Source organism: Heloderma suspectum, chromosome 10, assembly GCF_057233095.1.
Source record: "Heloderma suspectum isolate Gila_16-S chromosome 10, 16-S_ref, whole genome shotgun sequence".
Taxonomy (NCBI): Eukaryota; Metazoa; Chordata; class Lepidosauria; order Squamata; family Helodermatidae; genus Heloderma; species Heloderma suspectum.
In genome coordinates this window covers 18,831,563-18,849,643 of record NC_139467.1, presented here as the reverse complement: position 1 = coordinate 18,849,643, position 18,081 = coordinate 18,831,563, and the positions used below count along the sequence as shown (strand labels likewise).

The 18,081-nt window shown below is 45.7% G+C and overlaps 1 protein-coding gene across 1 annotated transcript; it reads right to left on the bottom strand.

Annotated features, from left to right (window-relative positions):
- Nucleotides 1-4,465: 4,465 nt before the first annotated feature.
- On the bottom strand, nt 4,466-14,900 carry LOC146337875 (gilatoxin-like). The gene is made up of 5 exons (XM_084815407.1): nt 14,784-14,900; nt 14,072-14,225; nt 13,035-13,309; nt 9,000-9,139; nt 4,466-7,389 (listed from the first exon to the last, which is right to left on the bottom strand). The coding sequence occupies exons 1-5, from the start codon at nt 14,833-14,835 to the stop codon at nt 7,261-7,263; spliced, it is 750 nt and encodes a 249-aa protein (XP_084671533.1). The 5' UTR covers nt 14,836-14,900; the 3' UTR covers nt 4,466-7,260.
- Between the last annotated feature and the right edge of the window lie 3,181 nt (nt 14,901-18,081).

Sequence of the window (18,081 nt, the reverse complement as noted above, 5' to 3'; positions counted from 1 at the left end):
TTCTCTTGTGTATATTGTCTGTTCGTGTGTTTTTTATGTAAATGGCTTTTAATCTCTGTATAACGTATTTTTATGTTTTTAATCTTTGTAAGCTACCCAGAGAGCTTTGGCTACTGGGCGGTATAGAAATATAAATAAATTATAAAAGAAGAGAAGAAGGAGAAGAAGAAAAAGAAGAAGAAGAAGAAGACGACGTATGAAATGGAGTATAGACCAGGGACTCAAAATGTGGCAGCTAATTGTTTGTCCTGCCTGCCTTTGTCATCCTCTGAGAAGTCATTGGAAGGTGATGAAGAAATAGTTGCTATTATTACTACTGTCACTTGCTGCAGTTATATGACAGCACTTCCTAGCTACACGTTTGGCATCCAACAAAAGTTATGGGAGTTTTTAACAGGCAGATAGCCTAATAATAAGAAATAGCTTGAGCCCGTTTTGTTGACTTACTTTACAATATGTGATGAACTCTCTTTACAAGATGGATATGTGTTATGGGGAGCAAATCGATTACTTGTGTCAGAGGAACTGTGGTCTATGTTTATATGTTTGGCATGTGATACCCATCAAGGGATTGTTAGAAGTAAACAGAGATTGAGAATCTGTATTGGTGTTCAGGGATGGACTCCCAAATGGAAGCAGCTATATAATGATGTTTCAGTGGTAGGTTCCATGATAAGATAGCAATAACACGTGCATCACCATTAGAGCCAGTTCCACTCCCAGATTCTGCATGGGAAAAAGTTGCAATTGATATTGTAGGACCTTTTGATGCTGTTGTAATTGATTGCCATTATGCTATTACTTTAATTGGTTATTATAGCAAATGGCCCAAAGTAGCTGCCAGCTACAGTTATTAGCTTTCTTTCAATTATTTTCACTAGAGAGGGAGATCCTATAGAATTGATTACAGATAATGGTGCTGAATTCACCTTAGTGGAATTTGAAACCTTTCTAGCAGAGTGCAATATTATTCATTAGCAATCATGTGTCTTATCCTTAAGCTAATGGGGAGATCAAAACATTTAACGGAAGCCTGAAAGAGAGTTTATAGTCAACTAAGTTTAGTCTCCAGTTTGGATAATTGCTTATCCAGTCTCTACTGCCTTTCTTTCATCCTATTTTCATTTTTTTTCTCTCTGTCTTTCTGCCTGTGCTTTAGCAAATCTTCATTCATATACTTTAAATTCTCTGCAAAGCCTTCCAGCACAACCTCCATTGAAACCAAGTTGGCCATTCCTTCATCCAGCATAATTCCTTACATCCCTCTAGCCTTGAAGGCATTTTAATTAAGAAATAGGTTATTTTGCCTTTATACTCTTGAACCTCCATCTATTATATGCTTCCATAAAATCTAATCCTTATTTATCCATGCCATCAGGAGAAAAAAATAATTGCCTACATGTTGCTTGATTAGATAACCAAAACAAAGGTCCATAATCCATTTTCTTAATTCTCCATCTTTATTTAACTCCAAGCCAGATCACAGAAGTCTTAGAAATTAACTCACAGTGGCTTAGCTTTATGTGCAAACAGGGCCTAAAACTTCCACAAGATATTGTGATGGCCACCAACTTGGATGGCTTTAAAAGGGGATTATACAAATGCATGAGGTTATCAATGACTGGGTTCAAATAACATGATAACCACACTCAGAGGTTGAGTATGGGTTGAGTGTAGGTTGTTGTTGAACCATGAGTTGTTGGTGAAACGTGGGTTATTATTTTATCTGAACCCACCTGCGCTAACAAACTATGGTTTGTTAACTACAAACAACCCACTGTTCACAACCCCTGTCTGAGACAATGCTCTGCAAGCACCCAAAAAATCAGCAACAAAAAAAGACCACTCCAGCAAAGTCTCCTCAGACCTCTTATAAACATGCTGCATCACACAGTCCTATTCAAGGGAAGTATAGGGCTGGCCCTACCATTAGCAGAGTGAGGTGCTTGCTGCAGGCAGCAGAGGCTGAGGGACGCAGAGTGGGCACCGCTGTATGTGCCACTGAGATTCAACAGCTGGTCTGATTGGCTTTCATACATGTAATGGAGGGAGGTGGCATCTTGTCCTTTGCCTCAGGCAGCAAAATGTTTTGAACTGACCCGGATGCTCTTGACCAGGAGCTGAGATCTCAGCTGTGACCATATGGTGATGCTTCAGCCATGCTCTCACTGATCTTCATCACACTGCTTCTCCCCCATGCAGTCAGCAAGGTGGGAAAGACTCCTCGTGCCCTGGACAGAACCTATGCAGAGGGCTATTACCACAGTGGAGACCTTATTATTGGTCAAGTGCTATCTCTGTCTCAGCAAAATATTCCTCCCAGAAATTATAACACTTGCCCTGAGGAGGTTTCTCCATACAAATATGAACTCACGTAAGCCTTTAATTTCTTATTAGCTGGGAGGACAAACCTTCTGAAAGGCGCTGCGTGGGAGTCTCAGACTAGGACCATCAGTGGCCAGCCTTCTGTGACTTACCTCCCACACTCTGAGACTTTAACCAGCCAGCCAGACCAGGCATTATAGGGAAAGGGTACCTTCCGGGCTGCAGTACCAGCCTAACTGTTGTCAGCTGACCCCAAAGCCTGAAGGCGGCTGGCTGGCAGTGAGCCTTTCTACACAAGGCTTTTATTGTACACTCGTGATTGCTCACTCACGGTCGTTTGTGGGTCCTTTACACAATGTCATCCTCCTCCAGGGCATGTCCTGAGCTTTGCAACCATTACCACCATTTTTTCCCCAATGCGGGAAGTATAATTACGCAATTCCGCCACACTTACAGTGCCACCTAGTGCTTGTATAATGGAACATATAGAAAGGCAGAGAAAGAAAACTCCCAGGCAAGGGAGAGCTGGAGCCTTAAGGTCACCCATCAGCAGTTAGCAGCCAGACAGCAAACTGAGCAGGCACACAGGTCACCTGGTCAGAGCCTCCCCCTGCTATGGTGAGATGGACTCTCTTTCTGTTGAAATTATAGTTCTTTTTCCATTTTAGTCTGTGCAAATTTTATGCAAGTCTGTGCCCTTGCTTGTCCTTTTTTGGTGATGTGGAAGTGGCCGCCCTAGCACAACTCATTGGGTTGGCGCCAAGGGTAGGCGTACTGCTGAAGGCCCACATCCCAGCAGGGGCCCACTGGCAACAGCCCTCTGGAGTCGCACTTGCTCTTCAACCTTGCAAGCTGCTGGTTCGCCTCCCTCTCACACTGGCCCAGGCAGCAGTGGAGATGAGAAGGAAGAGCAGTGGATGCCCCTGCCTACTTGCTCGCTGGTTCCCTGCCCGGCAAGCAAGCAAGCGGTAGCAATGATGAGAAAGAAAGGGAGCAGAAGGAGCAGCTGGTGACAGTGGGGGTGAGAAGGTAGACTCAGTGGGGGAAGGGGCCCCTTGAGGGTGCCTTGCCCAAATGCCCTTGCAGCCAGCGCTGGCAAAGTGTCTCCTAAGGTAACAAGACAGACCCTCACCTAGCCCTGCCCTGCCCTATGCTGCTTCCCCTTGCTTTAGTTCATCCGCCCAGCCCAGTATTTCATTTCTAACCTGACCATGCCTGTGACTCCTTTCTCTTGCTCCCAGGTTCCTCTTTGCTTGCTCCGCTGCCTTACTTGCATTACTCATTCACAACCATGCCCCCCCTGCCGCCACTTCTGGCTCACATGCCCACTGCCCTGTGTCAGACCTGGGGACTCCATGGCAGCCTGCTGCAAGCTAGGACCCCCCAGGCCTAATATCTTCTTCCTTTCTGCAGTGCCATGGGGAGGTGTCTCCACGGTCGATATGCTGCGAGCTGGCTCCGTTTGGAGATTGTTCAGGGCACATGACGTCGTGGCCATCCTGCAGCCACCCTGGAGCTTTTCACAGAAAACCGGATTTCCTGAGACTACTGTAATGACAAAATGCTTGACTACTTTTAAAGAAAGTCTGATTCTTTTCCTTAAGTCAGGTTCTTCCTGGTATAGTTGCTGTGTGCCCCAACCCCCGCATTTACCTTGGGTATACTAGCCCTGCCCAGAGGTGTGCCATTCACCATGACCCTGGTCAAGTGGAATTTCCTGTCCCTGTGTTTCCCAGCACAAACCAATTAGGGTCTACTCAAAAGTAACTCCCATTGGGTTCAATGAGGCCTGTCCCCTGAATGTGCATTTCAGAATTTACAGACATCAATCTGTAAATTGACCGAATTGCCACAATCGAAATAGCTCATTTTAAAGCACTAATTCCCTAAAGGCTATACAGTGCTGTATCAAAGATGTGATTTTCCATTGTTTGGTTTATTACCGTTAATAAACCAAAGTAACTAATTCACACCTGCGCAGCATCGGGTTAGAAAGGGGGCTGGTTTCCCGTCCCTGTCTTTCCCCTCCCTGTCTTTCCCAGCACAAACATATGTGTGCCTACTCAGAAGTGACTCCCATTGTGGTCAATGAGGTTTGTTCCCAAAATGCACACTCCTGAAGTTACTGAGATTCCCATGTACTGAAATAAGGCGTTTAATGCAACATTTCAAAGCTTCAATTGTTTGCAACATCAGCAGCTTCAGGGGAGGGAGAACACTATGTTCCTTTAATGATTGTTGCTTTAAGGAAGTAATTAATGCAGGGGGAGGGAGAGAGGGAAAGAGAGAGAGAGAGAGAGAGAGAGAGAGAGAGAGAGAGAGGAGAGTGATTTTTGTCAAGGTACAGGAGGAAACCTTCCAGGATTTTATCAAAGGAGAAAGGGGGTGGGGAGAGAACCTGCATGGCGGGGAGGAACCTCTCTTATTGGTTAAGCAGTCAGATGACATTCACTCCAAATCCCGCTCACCCCACCCAGACGTATGTTCTCTGAAGCAACTTATACTGGTACGGTGCACCCGTTTGTGGAGCCCTGCACAGACCAAAGCCGATTCCTAGGAAAATCCGGGTAAGCCGCCATTCCCTTCTCATTCAGTGGTCATGGAGAAACCCCCCTGAGCTGCCTGCATCCCATTCGAGAAGCTGCAGGCATCAGGGATGGGAAACCCCCACACAAGTCAACCCATGAGTATCCCGCGCACAACTACACTATGCAATGAAACACTTTCTTTCTGTGAAGAAGAGAAATAATAATGCTGGAACAAATAATTTATTTTAGAAATGTATTATTTGAGGAACATATATTTTTGAACTAAATGTTTTGCACTGTCCTTGTTTAAAAAAAATTAAATTGCACTTTCCACTCTGGCAGGTTCTGCTGTTTTATCAAAGGAGAAAGGGGATTCCAGCAACTATTCATTGCTGATTCCAGGTTTTTGGAGATCCCTAGGCAAGATGCCTCCACTGCCCCTTTCCTCCCCCCCATTGCCCCCTCAGCCTCTCATTTCTTCTGGCCCCGCTTCCCACTGCCACCCAGAGGGACACGGCAGGCAAAGGAGCTGGCAGCAGTGGCTGCAGCTCCTTCTTGCTTCCCCTGTCACTGGAGATGTTCTTCCATCTGGGCAAGAGGGCAGGAGACACTGGCACAGTGAGCAGGAGCAGGGCCAAAGGGCTCTGGTGGTCAGCAGCGGGCCCTCTGCTGAGATATGGGCCTGAGCAGGGCCCCCGACCATGCCGGCTCCTGACGCCAGCCCTGAAATCATGATGCAGAAACCAGAAAGGATATCAGGCAAAGTCACCCTTGGGCTCCAGACCCAAAGATCATTTCCTTGGCTACATGTTTGACTTCTAACAGGAGCAGATAATTCCACAGAAGTGCCATGAGTTTAATTCCTCATCAGAAGTCTTTGTTTTATGGCACTAGGAGGAAACCTATTGGATCAACTTTTCTGGTATTTAGCAGAAAAGCTTTTCATGGCGTGATCCTATACATCCCTACAGGAGTAAGTTCTATTGAATCAATGAGGCCTACTGCAGACAAATAGGTACAGGATTGCAGCCAAAGTAACAGAAATCTTTCTGGATTAATGGAAAGGCAGCTAGGACTGCAATCCTAACTTACCTAGGAGAAAGTCCCATTGAACTCAGAGGGACTTATTTCTAAGTAGACATGTGTAGAATTGCATTGCAATTCTCAGTTATTAAAGGGGAACAAAGTTAAACATTTTACATGTAAATGGAGGATAATTAATGACCTAATTCACACAAACACACTGCCAAAAAACCCTACTATTCAAGATTATGTCTGCAATCCTATGGAGAGTTAACTAGGAGCAAGCACCGCTGAACATATGGGGACTTGCCTCTAAGTAAACAGGCATAGGCATGTGCTGCATATGAGTTAAGCCAGGTTTGTTGAAAGGCTAAATTCAATTTTGGAGAAGCTCTCAGGGGCTGCATTCCATCGGTGGGCGGTACAAAGGCAAAAGGGGTGAGGACAACATACCCCAAAGAGCATATTTTAGCTTAAAGCTCTTACTGGCTGTAACTAAGCTTTAGGAGAGGCATTACAAGCTTTTAGAACTGCGAGGGCAGGGCGGGGGGGACACATGCAAATGCTGGGAAACACCAAACGATCAGTGACTGAGGGAAAGGGCTTGGGGGCAGGTGAAAGTCTGAGGCCAACTGGACAACCTGGGTGGGCAGGATTTGGCCCACAGGTCTGACGTTCAACACCCCTGAGCTAAGCCCTCCCCTTCATGACGTAAGAGAAAGGGCTGGTCCTCTGCTCTGGTGTATGGAAGATGACTAATCAGCCATTCTTCCTTCATCAAGCTTCTATTCTTAAAGATAAGATCAAGCCCCACAGGGATTGACCCCGGTAAACGGGAAAAGGGCTATATTACATTCACTTGCCAGTACTGTCAAGTCCACACCATAAGAAAACAAGAGATAGATGCTTAGATTAAGAGATTTTAGAAATGCTGAAGTTTCTTTTATTTTTTGTAATTCTTAGCTTTCAAAGCTGGGAATTCACATAAAAATCATTGTGTAATCAGAAGATTCAAGATTCTAGTGCTTAGGGCAGAAATGGCCATCCAGAGATTCCTGTTATACTTCAGTAAGACTATAAACCTATGCTCATTCACTTGCAGATAGGTCTCTCATTCCATGAGACTTACTTTGAAGTAAGCATGCATCCCATCAGGATTTAAGGATGCAACAATATGGTGTCGTGCAGTGCTATCCTGCACGCCTGTACTCCAAAGTAAATCCCACTGTGTTCAATGACAGGCAAATGTGTGCCTTGGTCTGTAGCCCAAGGCATGAAGAAAAAGGGACATCAGCTAGTAGGTTCCCCCGTACCCCATTGATGTGACTCAAGAGATTTTTACTGGTAATCCATTGTCAGAGAGAGCAAGGCCATTTGCACTTGCTCAAAGAAAATCCAGGATCCAGTTGAGATAGCTATCGACCCTGGTATAGATGCCAGGCCCCGGTGGCTGACCTGAAGATATAATCCCATGGAGTTGTCCACTGCAGACAAGTGGTCCACCAGAATCACCCTATTGAGAGAGCAGAACACAATATGAAATATCTGGCTACGGCTTGGACTACGATAGTGATCTGACTTGCACATAATGCTAACCCATAATTTATTTAACCGATGGGTTCTTGAATTCTGGGTTGTCATGATGTGAAAACCTAGGCATGCTAACAAACCATGGTTTGTCAACCACAAACAATCCAGGAAGAGAACCCATGGTTTCCAATAGGGTTGTAAACTCTAGGTTGTTCAAACCATGAGTTCTCATTACATGTGAACCCAAAATTGTGGGTTGTTCATGGGTTGTTTCTCCAGGCTACAGAGGGACAAGGCAAGGGTGGTCAAAAAACCCAGGCACTCTATGTACCAGTACTACAGCGCCACAAAGGCATCTGGAATAAAGGGTTTTGGGTCCCCCACCACCACCTTAGGGTTTTTTAAAAAACATTTTTTGCAAACCTTTGGGTTCCCCCGAGACTGCCGATCCTTTCCCCCTTCTTCATGGATGGTGCCATTTTGGCTACATAAAAATCAGCACTCAGATAATAAGTTTGAAGTTAGTATATAAAGTTTTTTCTTCTGCATTAGTCTAGTTTCCATGGTGGTGTATGTGATGTGAAGGAAGGTTTGTACGCTCAGAAATGTATAGAGTATATGCTTGTAGAAAGTACAAGATGCAGCTATGTGTATTGCATTGGAAATTGTCACTCCAGTGCTTTATGGAGCTTGTTTGTTTTTTTAAAAAAATGTTTAGTAGTTTCCCTTTTCTGCAGCTTTTTCCGAAAAAGCCAGATTAATTACTCCACCAATTTTCTAAATCCTGTTCAGGTTGTCTTAAGAGCTATTGGATCAGACAGTCTCTATCTTCATACAGCACCTTTCTTGCCATGTTTAGTACTTGTAGGCTTGTCCATTTCTCTCTTTTGGGCTGTGTCTTATAACAAGAGAATTATGCTGCTACAGTAGGGTGGCCAGGTATCCTCTGTTACAGAAGACAGTCCTCTATTTGAATAGCTGTCAGAGAACAGTCTTCTTTTTGAAAATCTCCTCCATTTGAATGGCTCCAGTCCAAGTCCAGTTTAAAGATAAGGAACCACAGGAAGGGAGACCAGCAGAGGCCTCGAACTTGCCCATAAACAGTTGGCACCCAGATAGCAGATTGAGGAGGCACACAGCTCACCTGGTCAATTTTCCCCATTACAGTGAGGTGTATTTCTATTTAAATTATAAGCAGTACTTCCAAATCTGCATCTATACTACATTTATGTACAATATGTGTTCCTCTGCTATGTGCATATGCACAGTATATATTACTATGCTGAAATATATACTATGCTAATTTACCATACTGGTATACTAATTTACCATAGTGGTATACTAATATGCTATACTATGTGCTATGTTATATTGTGCATATGGTAAATCATATATGAATTAGCATATAAAAATTGCTGTCATCTTTTGCATTCTTTCTTGGTGATGCATAAGCGCCCAGCCTGTGTATCTCAGCTGGAATTCTGGGCTCAATGAAGGAGTCACCAGCTCAACATCTTAACCCGTGTTGCTCTCATGGTCTGGGAGCCGACTGCCCTTCCTTCAGAATGCAGCCCGCAGGGGAAAATGCCTTACCTGGCATGAATCTTTGCATCCTTTTATGGCTCCTGCACATAACAACTTGTCAGTTATTACCCAGTCCTTGTAAGCCATCTCACACAAGCGATTCTCGAGTATCCTGACAGAAGTACAGTGAGGAACGTTGGGTAAAGTCACTGAAAACCAAAAGGAAAGGACAAGATGCTCTAGTAAGAGGCTTGCAAGGAATCAATTTTGCTGTGTATGGGAGCATGTTAAGAAAACTGTGTTAAGAAATCTGGCAATGTGCAATGCCACTTCCAGGATTTTGGGGAACTTCAAGCAAGGCCTGCTGAGTGAGCCCATTGAACCTGCAAGAAGAAAGATGTGCAGACCAGAACCCCTCCTGTGCTTTCTCCTATGCGTTCAGGTGTCCTGTGCAAAGAATGCCTTGTTGGAGAACTGGGACCTTTGCCTGTTTTGGTGAAATGACAAAATGCTTGATCTCATAGAATCATAGAATAGTAGGGTTCGAAGGGGCCTACAAGGCCATTGAGTCCAACCCCTGCTCAATGCAGGAATCCAAGTCAGAGCATCCCTGACAGATGGCTGTGCAGCCTCGTCTTGAATGCCTCCAGTATGGGAGAGTCACCACCTCCCTAGGTAACTGGTTCCATTGTCATATTGCTCTAACAGTCAGGAAGTTTTTCCTGATGTTCAGCCGGAATCTGGCTTCCTGTCACTTGAGCCCATTATTCCGTGTCCTGCACTCTGGGATGATCGAGAAGAGATCCTGGCCTTCCTCTCTGTGACAACCTTTCAAGTACTTCAAGAATGCTATCATATCTCCCCTCAGTCTTCTCTTCTCAAGCCTAAACATGCTCAGTTCTTTCAGTCTCTCCTCATAGGGCTTTGTTTCCAGTCCCCTGATCATCTCCGTTGCCCTCCTCTGAACCCTCTCCAGTTTGTCTGCATCCTTCTTAAAGTGTGGTGCCCAGAACTGGACACAGAACTCCAGAGGAGGCCTAACCAGTGCAGAGTAGAGGGGAACTAGTACTTCCCGGGATTTGGAAGCGATGCTTCTATTAATGCAGCCCAAAATGGCATTTGCCTTTTTTGCAGCCACATCACATTGTTGGCTCATATTCAGCTTGTGATTGACAACAATTCCAAGATCTTTCTCGCTTGTAGTGTTGTTGAGCCACGTATCCCCGATCTTGTAACTGTGCATTTGGTTTCTTTTTCCTAGGTGCAGAACTTGGCATTTATCCCTGTTAAATTTAATTCTGTTGTTTTCTGCCCAGAGCTCCAGTCTATCAAGATCACTTTGAATTTTGTTTCTGTCTTCCAAAGTATTAGCTATCCCGCCCAATTTTGTGTCATCTGCAAATTTGATCAGCATTGCCTGCACCTCCTCCTCCAAGTCATTAATCTATTATTAGATTATTGGATCTATATGATCTATTAGTGAAATGGCTGTGGCTCAGTGGTAGAGCCCCTGCTTTGCATGAAGAAGGTCCCAGGTTCAATCCCTGGCACCTCCAGTTTGTTGTTGTTTATTTGTTCAGTCGCTTCCAACTCTTCGTGACTTCATGGACCAGCCCACGCCAGAGCTTCCTGTCGGCCGTCGCCACCCCCAGCTCCCCCAAGGTCGAGTCCTCCAGGTTCGTACGGTGTGTTGATCTTTAGCACATTGGATTCGTCGTTCACCACTAGCACCATCGGCTGCTAGCCGTCCTTTCGGCTTTGAGCTAGCTGCGTCATCACATCTGGGGCTAGTTGAACTTATCCTCTGTTCCTCCCCAGTAGCATTTTGACCATCTTCTGACCTGGGAGTCCCATCTTCCAGTAGGGCTGGAAAAATCCCTACCTGGAACCCTGGAGAGCTGCTACCAGTCTGTGTCAATACTGGGCTAAATGGACCCAGGGTTTGACTCAGTATATGGCAGCTTGCTCTCTTTTCTATGTTTCTATAAGGGTGGCCCTGTGTCCAACTTCACAGAGGGCAGTCCTCCATTTCAAGGTGTTCCCTGTTTGAAGGGCCGTCCAGTCCAAGTCTGATTCAAAGATAAAGAACCCCAAGAAGGGGTTCAGGGGCCCTGAAGTTGCCCATCAACTGTTATTAACACCTGGACAGCAGATTGAGCAAGGCACTCGGCTGACTTGATCTCAGTCTTCCCCAGTATTGTGTGATGCATTGTGCTTCTGCTTAAATTATTAAATTATTAAATAATAATTCTTTCTTAATAGGCTCCTATACGTAGCATGTGCAGATTTAATGCGGATCACATCCTCTTTGTTTTTATCTTCCATGATGCGTTTCCTCTTTGGGGGCAATGCACATAGGGCCACCCTCCTGACTGCCATACTGCAGAGCTGGCCATGGTGACGTGTGAGCTCCAGAAGAGGCCGGGGGGCGGGGGGAAAATGGATTGAGAACCGCATTTGGGGAATATCTGGATTTTCATGAAATCGGCTTTGGTCCATCAGGGACACATAAAGCAAGGAAAGCAAATTAAACCATACCTAAACCCCCACTTTTCACAGCTCACACAGAGATTGAAATCGACATACTTCGGGGCTGGGTGGGCTAAGTAGAACTGAATGTCATCAACCAGTAGATGATGTTCAGTGAATGAAAGACGCTTGTTCCCTGCCCCTGTAACTCCCCTGCTCAGGGAAGTTTGGAAGTACTGAAGTAAGCCTGCTTAGTTTAACTCCACACCATTCCCCTCTCATCCACCATTTGGAATTGTAAAAGACTAAAAGATGAATGGGAAAAATAAGCTGCGAACTATGAAAGGGTTAAATCCCCTACTGCGATATCCCAACTGATTGAAAGGGTAATACTGCACTTTGATGAATTGAAAAAGGAAAAGGCTACATAGAATGGGGAAGGCAACTACTGTTGAATTTCTGAAGACTAGAAACCCTGTAGGTCAGGCTCAGCGAATGAGAGGCTTGTGTCCCCCCTTCCTGCTGTTCAGGCTACCCCTTGCTACTGCGCTCTGAAATAAGGCTACATAGAATGGGGAGAGCAACTACTGCTCAATTCTGAAGGCTGGAAACAGTGCAGCTGAGTTCTGATGAATGAAAAATACAGGCTAGATACTCTGAATGGCAAAAGCGGCTACTGAGCAATTGTGAAGCCTAGAAACAGTGCAACCCCGCTTTTAAGAATGGGAAATAGGGGCTAGTTACTGTGAATGGCGAAAGCTACTACTGCGCAATTATGAAGGACAGAAATTGCGCTGGTGCGCTTTTATGGGTAATACAGGCAATGTATTCTGAATGGGAAAGCAGCCCTACTGTGAATGGGGAAAAAGAGGGAAGGGGGGAAGGGGGTGGCCCCAACCCTTGACTAGGTCACCGCCACGTCACAGGAAGGTCACATAATAGGGCATGTCCAGGATTTAATGTGGGGAGAAGTGGCACACTGCAGCGGAAGTGCTCCAGAGCTGCGTTTAAGGAAAACAATGAACTAAATGGTCTTCCATGTGGTGCACCTGTGGGCACCAATGTGTGCGTGGAGATCTCTCTTGCCACTCGCCAGGCTCCCTGTCCCTCCTGGGTATTATTTCATTTCTTAACATTTTAAAAAATGAACGGTGAAGCCACTATGCTGCTAAGTGAACTGCTCTCCTCCAGCACCATCTTTATTTGGGTTGAGTTTGTGTTTTGGAGCTCAGACCCTCTCTCTGCCTTGTAAGTAGGTTTTTGGGCAAGTTACTTTTATTTTTGTCTTACCAGTTTCCTTCTGGTAAACTCGTGTTTTGTCATGGACCATGTCCACCATGGTAGCCATTTTAGAAATGGGCAGGTCCTCCCCAGGGCAGCCATTTTGTGAGAGCACCCATGACACTCTCAACATTCCAACAATCCCCACCAACCCAAAAAGTCGGGGATCCCTTGGGTGAGGCAAAGGCCCTTCTATGGGGAGAGTGTTCACCCCGCCCACTGGTAGCACCAGACACAGTGAGACCCTAAACCTGGTTCTGGCAAATGTCAGAGTATGTGGAGAACTATGTGAATGTCAACATTCTGGCAAATGTCTGAGTATGTGGAGAACTATGTGATGGCCGTGGTTCTTACCTTTAGAAGTTGTGATTGAGCCCCACCCCATTACACTGCATTCTGTTCCCACAGAGACAGAGGAGCTGGGTAAGGTGAGGGGAGCGATGTGCTTGTTGTACTTAACAGGGATGTTCAATTTGATCATCATGATGTCATCAGTGAAGGTTGCACAGCTGCTTTTGGTGGTTCTGGCAGTGTCAGGGTAGCACATGGTGCCTGCACTGATTCTCTGCTCTTCATCCCCTCTTGGCACGTTTCTGTTGTGCGCTCCAATCTTTATCTGGATTTCACCACTACAAGAAACACAGCAAAGGGCTCAGGGGTGTCTCAACATGGCCTAGATGGGCAAGTTGGCTACATTATTTCTTGGGATGGACATTTGTTCTGGCCTCTGGCCTGGAGTTGGTTTCATGGGATTTGCTGCTGAGCATGGCTGTCAGTCTCCCTCTAAATCAGTCTCCCTCCAGGGCTCCCACTCTGGTCCTCAGGGATTCCCCAGAAGGCCACTTCCCCTTTCCCCTAACCACCAAACTTTGGGGCTTTTCCCAGCTTTTCTGTAGTCCCCCCTGCCCTTAAAGATTGAAATGCCTCTCCTAAGGCTTAGTGACTGGAGCTTTAACTTACAACATGTTGGCATTTGGAGTGAACGTTGGCTCCCCCTGCCTCCCACTTAGCCTCTGGCCAATCTCCCTTTGTTTCTGGCCCTGCCAACCACTGGAATGTGGCTCCTTCAAGAGTTTCTCTGAAATTGAATTTGGCTGAAAGAGTTTCACCACAAGATTCCAGGATTGTTTACCCATGTAACTTGCCTGGGAAAGACCCTGCCAGGAGGACCTTGCATTCCCATCATGTGCCTGCCCCAGATTCGTACTTGGAAAAGTTATACGGAAATCTAATTCAGTGTCACTTTTCCACATGTAAAAGCAAAGAGCTGCGCTCAGTGGGAGATATGCACACCGCGATCACTAATGGTCATGAAAGATCGAACCTGAAACGTTGCCCAAGATCTGAAACTGGATTCTAAATGTACTCGCTGGCACCTTAACATCCCTCACCTTATGTAGCAGTGAGCAGCAGTGAGTACCCAGTTGTGATCAAGCAGTATTCCAGAGCAGAAGGGCTGTCCGGAGTAATAGAGTAGCACGAGCCAAGGATGCTCAGCCTCATTGCATTCATGGCCTCCAACGATCCGCTTATGGTAGGCTGACACTGTAACACAGACAGAGAAAGCTCACTGTCCATCTAGGATGAGCACCAATGCTCTTCAGCAGAGTATTGGACTATCTCCAAAATCACTCGCCCAAGTAATTCAGTGATCTCTTTCACTCCCGAAGAAGATGGGCTAAGAGATATTTCACATGTGGGTTTGCTGGCTTATCATTTGGTGTTCAAGAATACAAACAAATCAAAAACCAGTCACTGCATGAGAAGTCCCACATGAACATTCTAAATGTGTTTCAGCACTACTATGTACACATCTGTCTAACCCATGTTGCGCACAACAGCTCATCCGCACCTAAACCATATGCAAGGAAAGGAAAGTCAGAATGTAACAGTCAGGTGCAAATCTCTGCAGACAATAACATGGGTCACTTACACACACACACACACACACACACACACACACAGAGAGAGAGAGAGAGAGAGAGAGAGAGAGCTGCTGCACAGCTCTTATACATGCAATTGCAAGGGGAAGAAAAAATGATGCACATAGACTGTCCCCCTGCTCTCCCAGGTTTGTGGTCCCATCAAAATGCCAGATCTTACAAAAAGACGGCTGCAGCAACAGAAAGAAAGCCAGCAATTTGGTGGGTTCCATAGCAGCAGATCTGCCTGGTGAAGTGTCCCTACATGCTTTAGAAGTGGCAAAGAAGTCCAGTGATTAAGACAACGTAGATGTCAACTCCTTTTTTATATCCGCTATGAGTGGGGCTGATGCCCATCATCTCTGCCAATCTGGCACCACCTGTGAGAATGCATACAGTCAATTATTCCCAAGGCCTTAATTTTCCCACATCCTGGCAAACAGGAGAAACAGCATTGGTTAATTAAACCTAATAGGTGGCTCTTGGCTTCTTGGTGACTATTTTCTCCAGTTTGTTTTGGATTGGGTTAGATAAACAATCCCCACTTTTTGGCCTGGGATCAGATCCTTTGCCTGTGGATATAAATCCTTCCTCTCTTCCCATTGTGTGATTTGGCCCTGCCATTTCCCAAATGACAGGCACATGAATTTCCCATAGATCAGTTGTGCGATGCACTGACCAAATTGAAAAAGTGACATCACTTTAACTGAATCTACCACCCTTCCTAACACCTGAATGCTTTCATGGGGAATCCATGCTTAAGTCCCCTGAGAGACTGCAACTCCAATTCCCAGCAGTATAGTCACTTGCATTCCCTCCACAGGCATAGTCACATCTTTGAGGTGCCATAAGATTGTTCTAGCCTGTCAGGTGTAGCTTTCATTGGTCCACAAGGTTGGATTTTCCATACCTTAATTTATTCCAGTTCTGGGATCCCATCACTCCACCATGCATTTTAGGTGCCATCATGCATTATAGGATTGTTGGGCCCTCAAACAGGGGACAGCTGTTGAATTCCAATTCAGCCTGCTCTCAAACTGTCCCCAACCTTTTTCAAAATATCATCTGGGGGTTTGTGGTTTCAGTTTTTGCTTTAACAGCCCATTCATCTTTTCAATCAACTCTACTGCTTGGGGATGAAGGGGAACATGGAACACCCATTGAGTCTTCCATCCATTGGCCCATCCTTGCACTTTTGTGCCTGGAAGGTACCTTTCACTGTCAGACTGGATTTCAATGGCTGTTTCATACCTTCCAGCCAGAAGATGTAAACACTGAATTGTGCTTTGCTGAGCACACAGATTCACCAACAAATAACCAGAACAGGCATCTACCATTACCAGTTAGGTACTGCCATGATCTCAATTGGGAAAGGGGGCTCACATAATCCACCTGGCATCTCTGTCCAGGACTTGGGCTCCTACTCATTTGGCCCAGGGGGAGCTGGAGAGGGGATTTGTTTCACTTGTGGACACAGTTCACATGCTGCATTTCCTGTTGCTGTTGCATCACATGACAAGCGATTCCCCCCCCCAAGCCCATTCCCAGGTACAGTAGCTCCTACGTGTTCTGATTTGTCTCAGGAGCCCAGCAAGCCACAGTTAACATTTCTTCCACCTCTTCATGTGTGGGCAGATGTTGCTCCAACCTTCAGCCAAGTGGTCTGCAGCTCACTTGCACAAGCCTCAGCCATTTCTGAGGCATGCCCATCTACATGTCCAACAGACATAAATATTTGCTGGATCAACAAATCCATCTGCTTTTCACAGGCCTTTGCCTCATAGGGGCAGTTATATCTACAGATCTCATCTTGTTTTCATTTTCAAAACTATGTGATCAACCCCATGTATACTGCGCTTGAGTCTGTAAATATGCACACTGCATCAGATTACTCCCATTAGCATATTGAATGCCATCAGCTCAGCATACTGACTGGATTTACTCTGCCCAGCCCCAGAAAGTGTAACTTGCCCCTTCCATTTCAGCTTGGGCTTCCTGGTCATAGGGTGAGTTTTTCCTACCTCAGGGATTCTACCATTTCTACTACAGGACCTTTCTTATACCTCATCTTTAATGGGAGCTGCAAGCGAAGACCTGCCCTTGAAGAGCCTTCACTGTCTGAGATCCTGCTTTCGCCCCTTCAGAAAGACACCATTTCCATCTTGACTGTTAAACTCTACCAGTGTGAAGGCTGGCTAAGTCATCTTTCACCCAAGTGATTATGGATATCTGATTTCTGCTACTGGCTTTTGACCAGCAGTCTCAGCCAAAGTTCAGTATCGTGCAAGCAGCTGTTGCTCAAAGGGAAGTGGTCTTCTGTAGCATCATTAAGATAGTAGTCACCTTACAGCATTTATCACACGTGACAGATTATTCTGTTTTAAACAGTCCCCTATGGGCTTGCCTCAGCACCTAGCGCCTTTCAAAAAATGATGCCAATAATTCTTAAGAAGCAGAATGGGGTCCAGTGTTATCTGGATGATATTGTGTTTGGGAATACTCCTGAGGAACATGAAAATAATTCGCAGTCTGTAGTAGGCTATATTAGTACAGCAGGCTTGAAGCTCAATTTGGAGAAATGCAACTTTAGACAAACCGAACTTTCCTTTCTGGGACATTGCGAGCGGGTCTTGTGGGAAAGGCTCATCAGAACCTCCTTGGTCCATGGACTCCATCAGAGACACAGCAGCTATAAATAACCTTTAACTCAAAAGTTTATTATGAAAGACATTCTTAGTCTCCAAACAAAACATAAACCAATTGTGGGATAGCTCATTTATTAGAAGAATTCTCTCCACTTTCACCCAGGGCATGGACTGAGGCAGGGCAGGTGAATAATCCCCCCTCCCCCAGCTTGTCTCTGTCAAATGAATAAGGAGGAACAGTGCCCACAGCTGCTAAATCCTTCTCTGGTGTTTCTCCCTGGTACCTTTCCTTGAGCAAACACCTACTCCTCCAGCCTTGGGCAATTAAGTCTGTTGTAGCCTGAAGCTTGCTCTTAAAGGGACAATGTAAGAAGAGGGGTAGGCCTTTTCTCTCCCTCATAAGTTAAGCGGCCCCTGACAGGCATATAGGGGAAAGGAGGTAGGCATTTCCCATGTAAAAAGCTGTTCCTCTCTCCTGTCTTGCCTCTCTGGCTTCTGCTGTCTGGGTCTCTGTCCGACTCCCCATCTCTTCTCCACCTCCTCCCCTCCTATCTCCTTTCCCTTTTTATCCAGTGCCGACCTGCTTTTCCTCCTATCATCCTCTTCACCCCCTTCCCTCTTCCAGGTCAATTCCATCACAACAATCAACATGAGCATTGAGCATGTGCTGGCTGGCACTGCTATTCATATGTGCTGCCCTGGTTGAGGCTGCCCTAGCATAGCCAATGAGCCCCGTATTTGGAAGGGTGACAACACAGCTGATGGGTCTAACCAGTGCTGGGTAAAAGACAGAGCCCCACAGATCCCTCACAGATATACAGGGCTTCATCACAT

Bases quoted from the DNA above. Each gene is read 5' to 3' on its own strand.
- LOC146337875 (XM_084815407.1), bottom strand. From the start codon at position 14,835: ATGGAACCCACCAAATTGCTGGCTTTCTTTCTGTTGCTGCAGCCGTCT. The intron at 14,226-14,783 runs GTAAGATCTGGC...TCTGTGTTACAG, and splicing joins GTTGCTGCAGCCGTCTTTTT to TGTCAGCCTACCATAAGCGG. The intron at 9,140-13,034 runs GTAAGAACCACG...TTTGGTTTTCAG, and splicing joins CTCAATCACAACTTCTAAAG to TGACTTTACCCAACGTTCCT.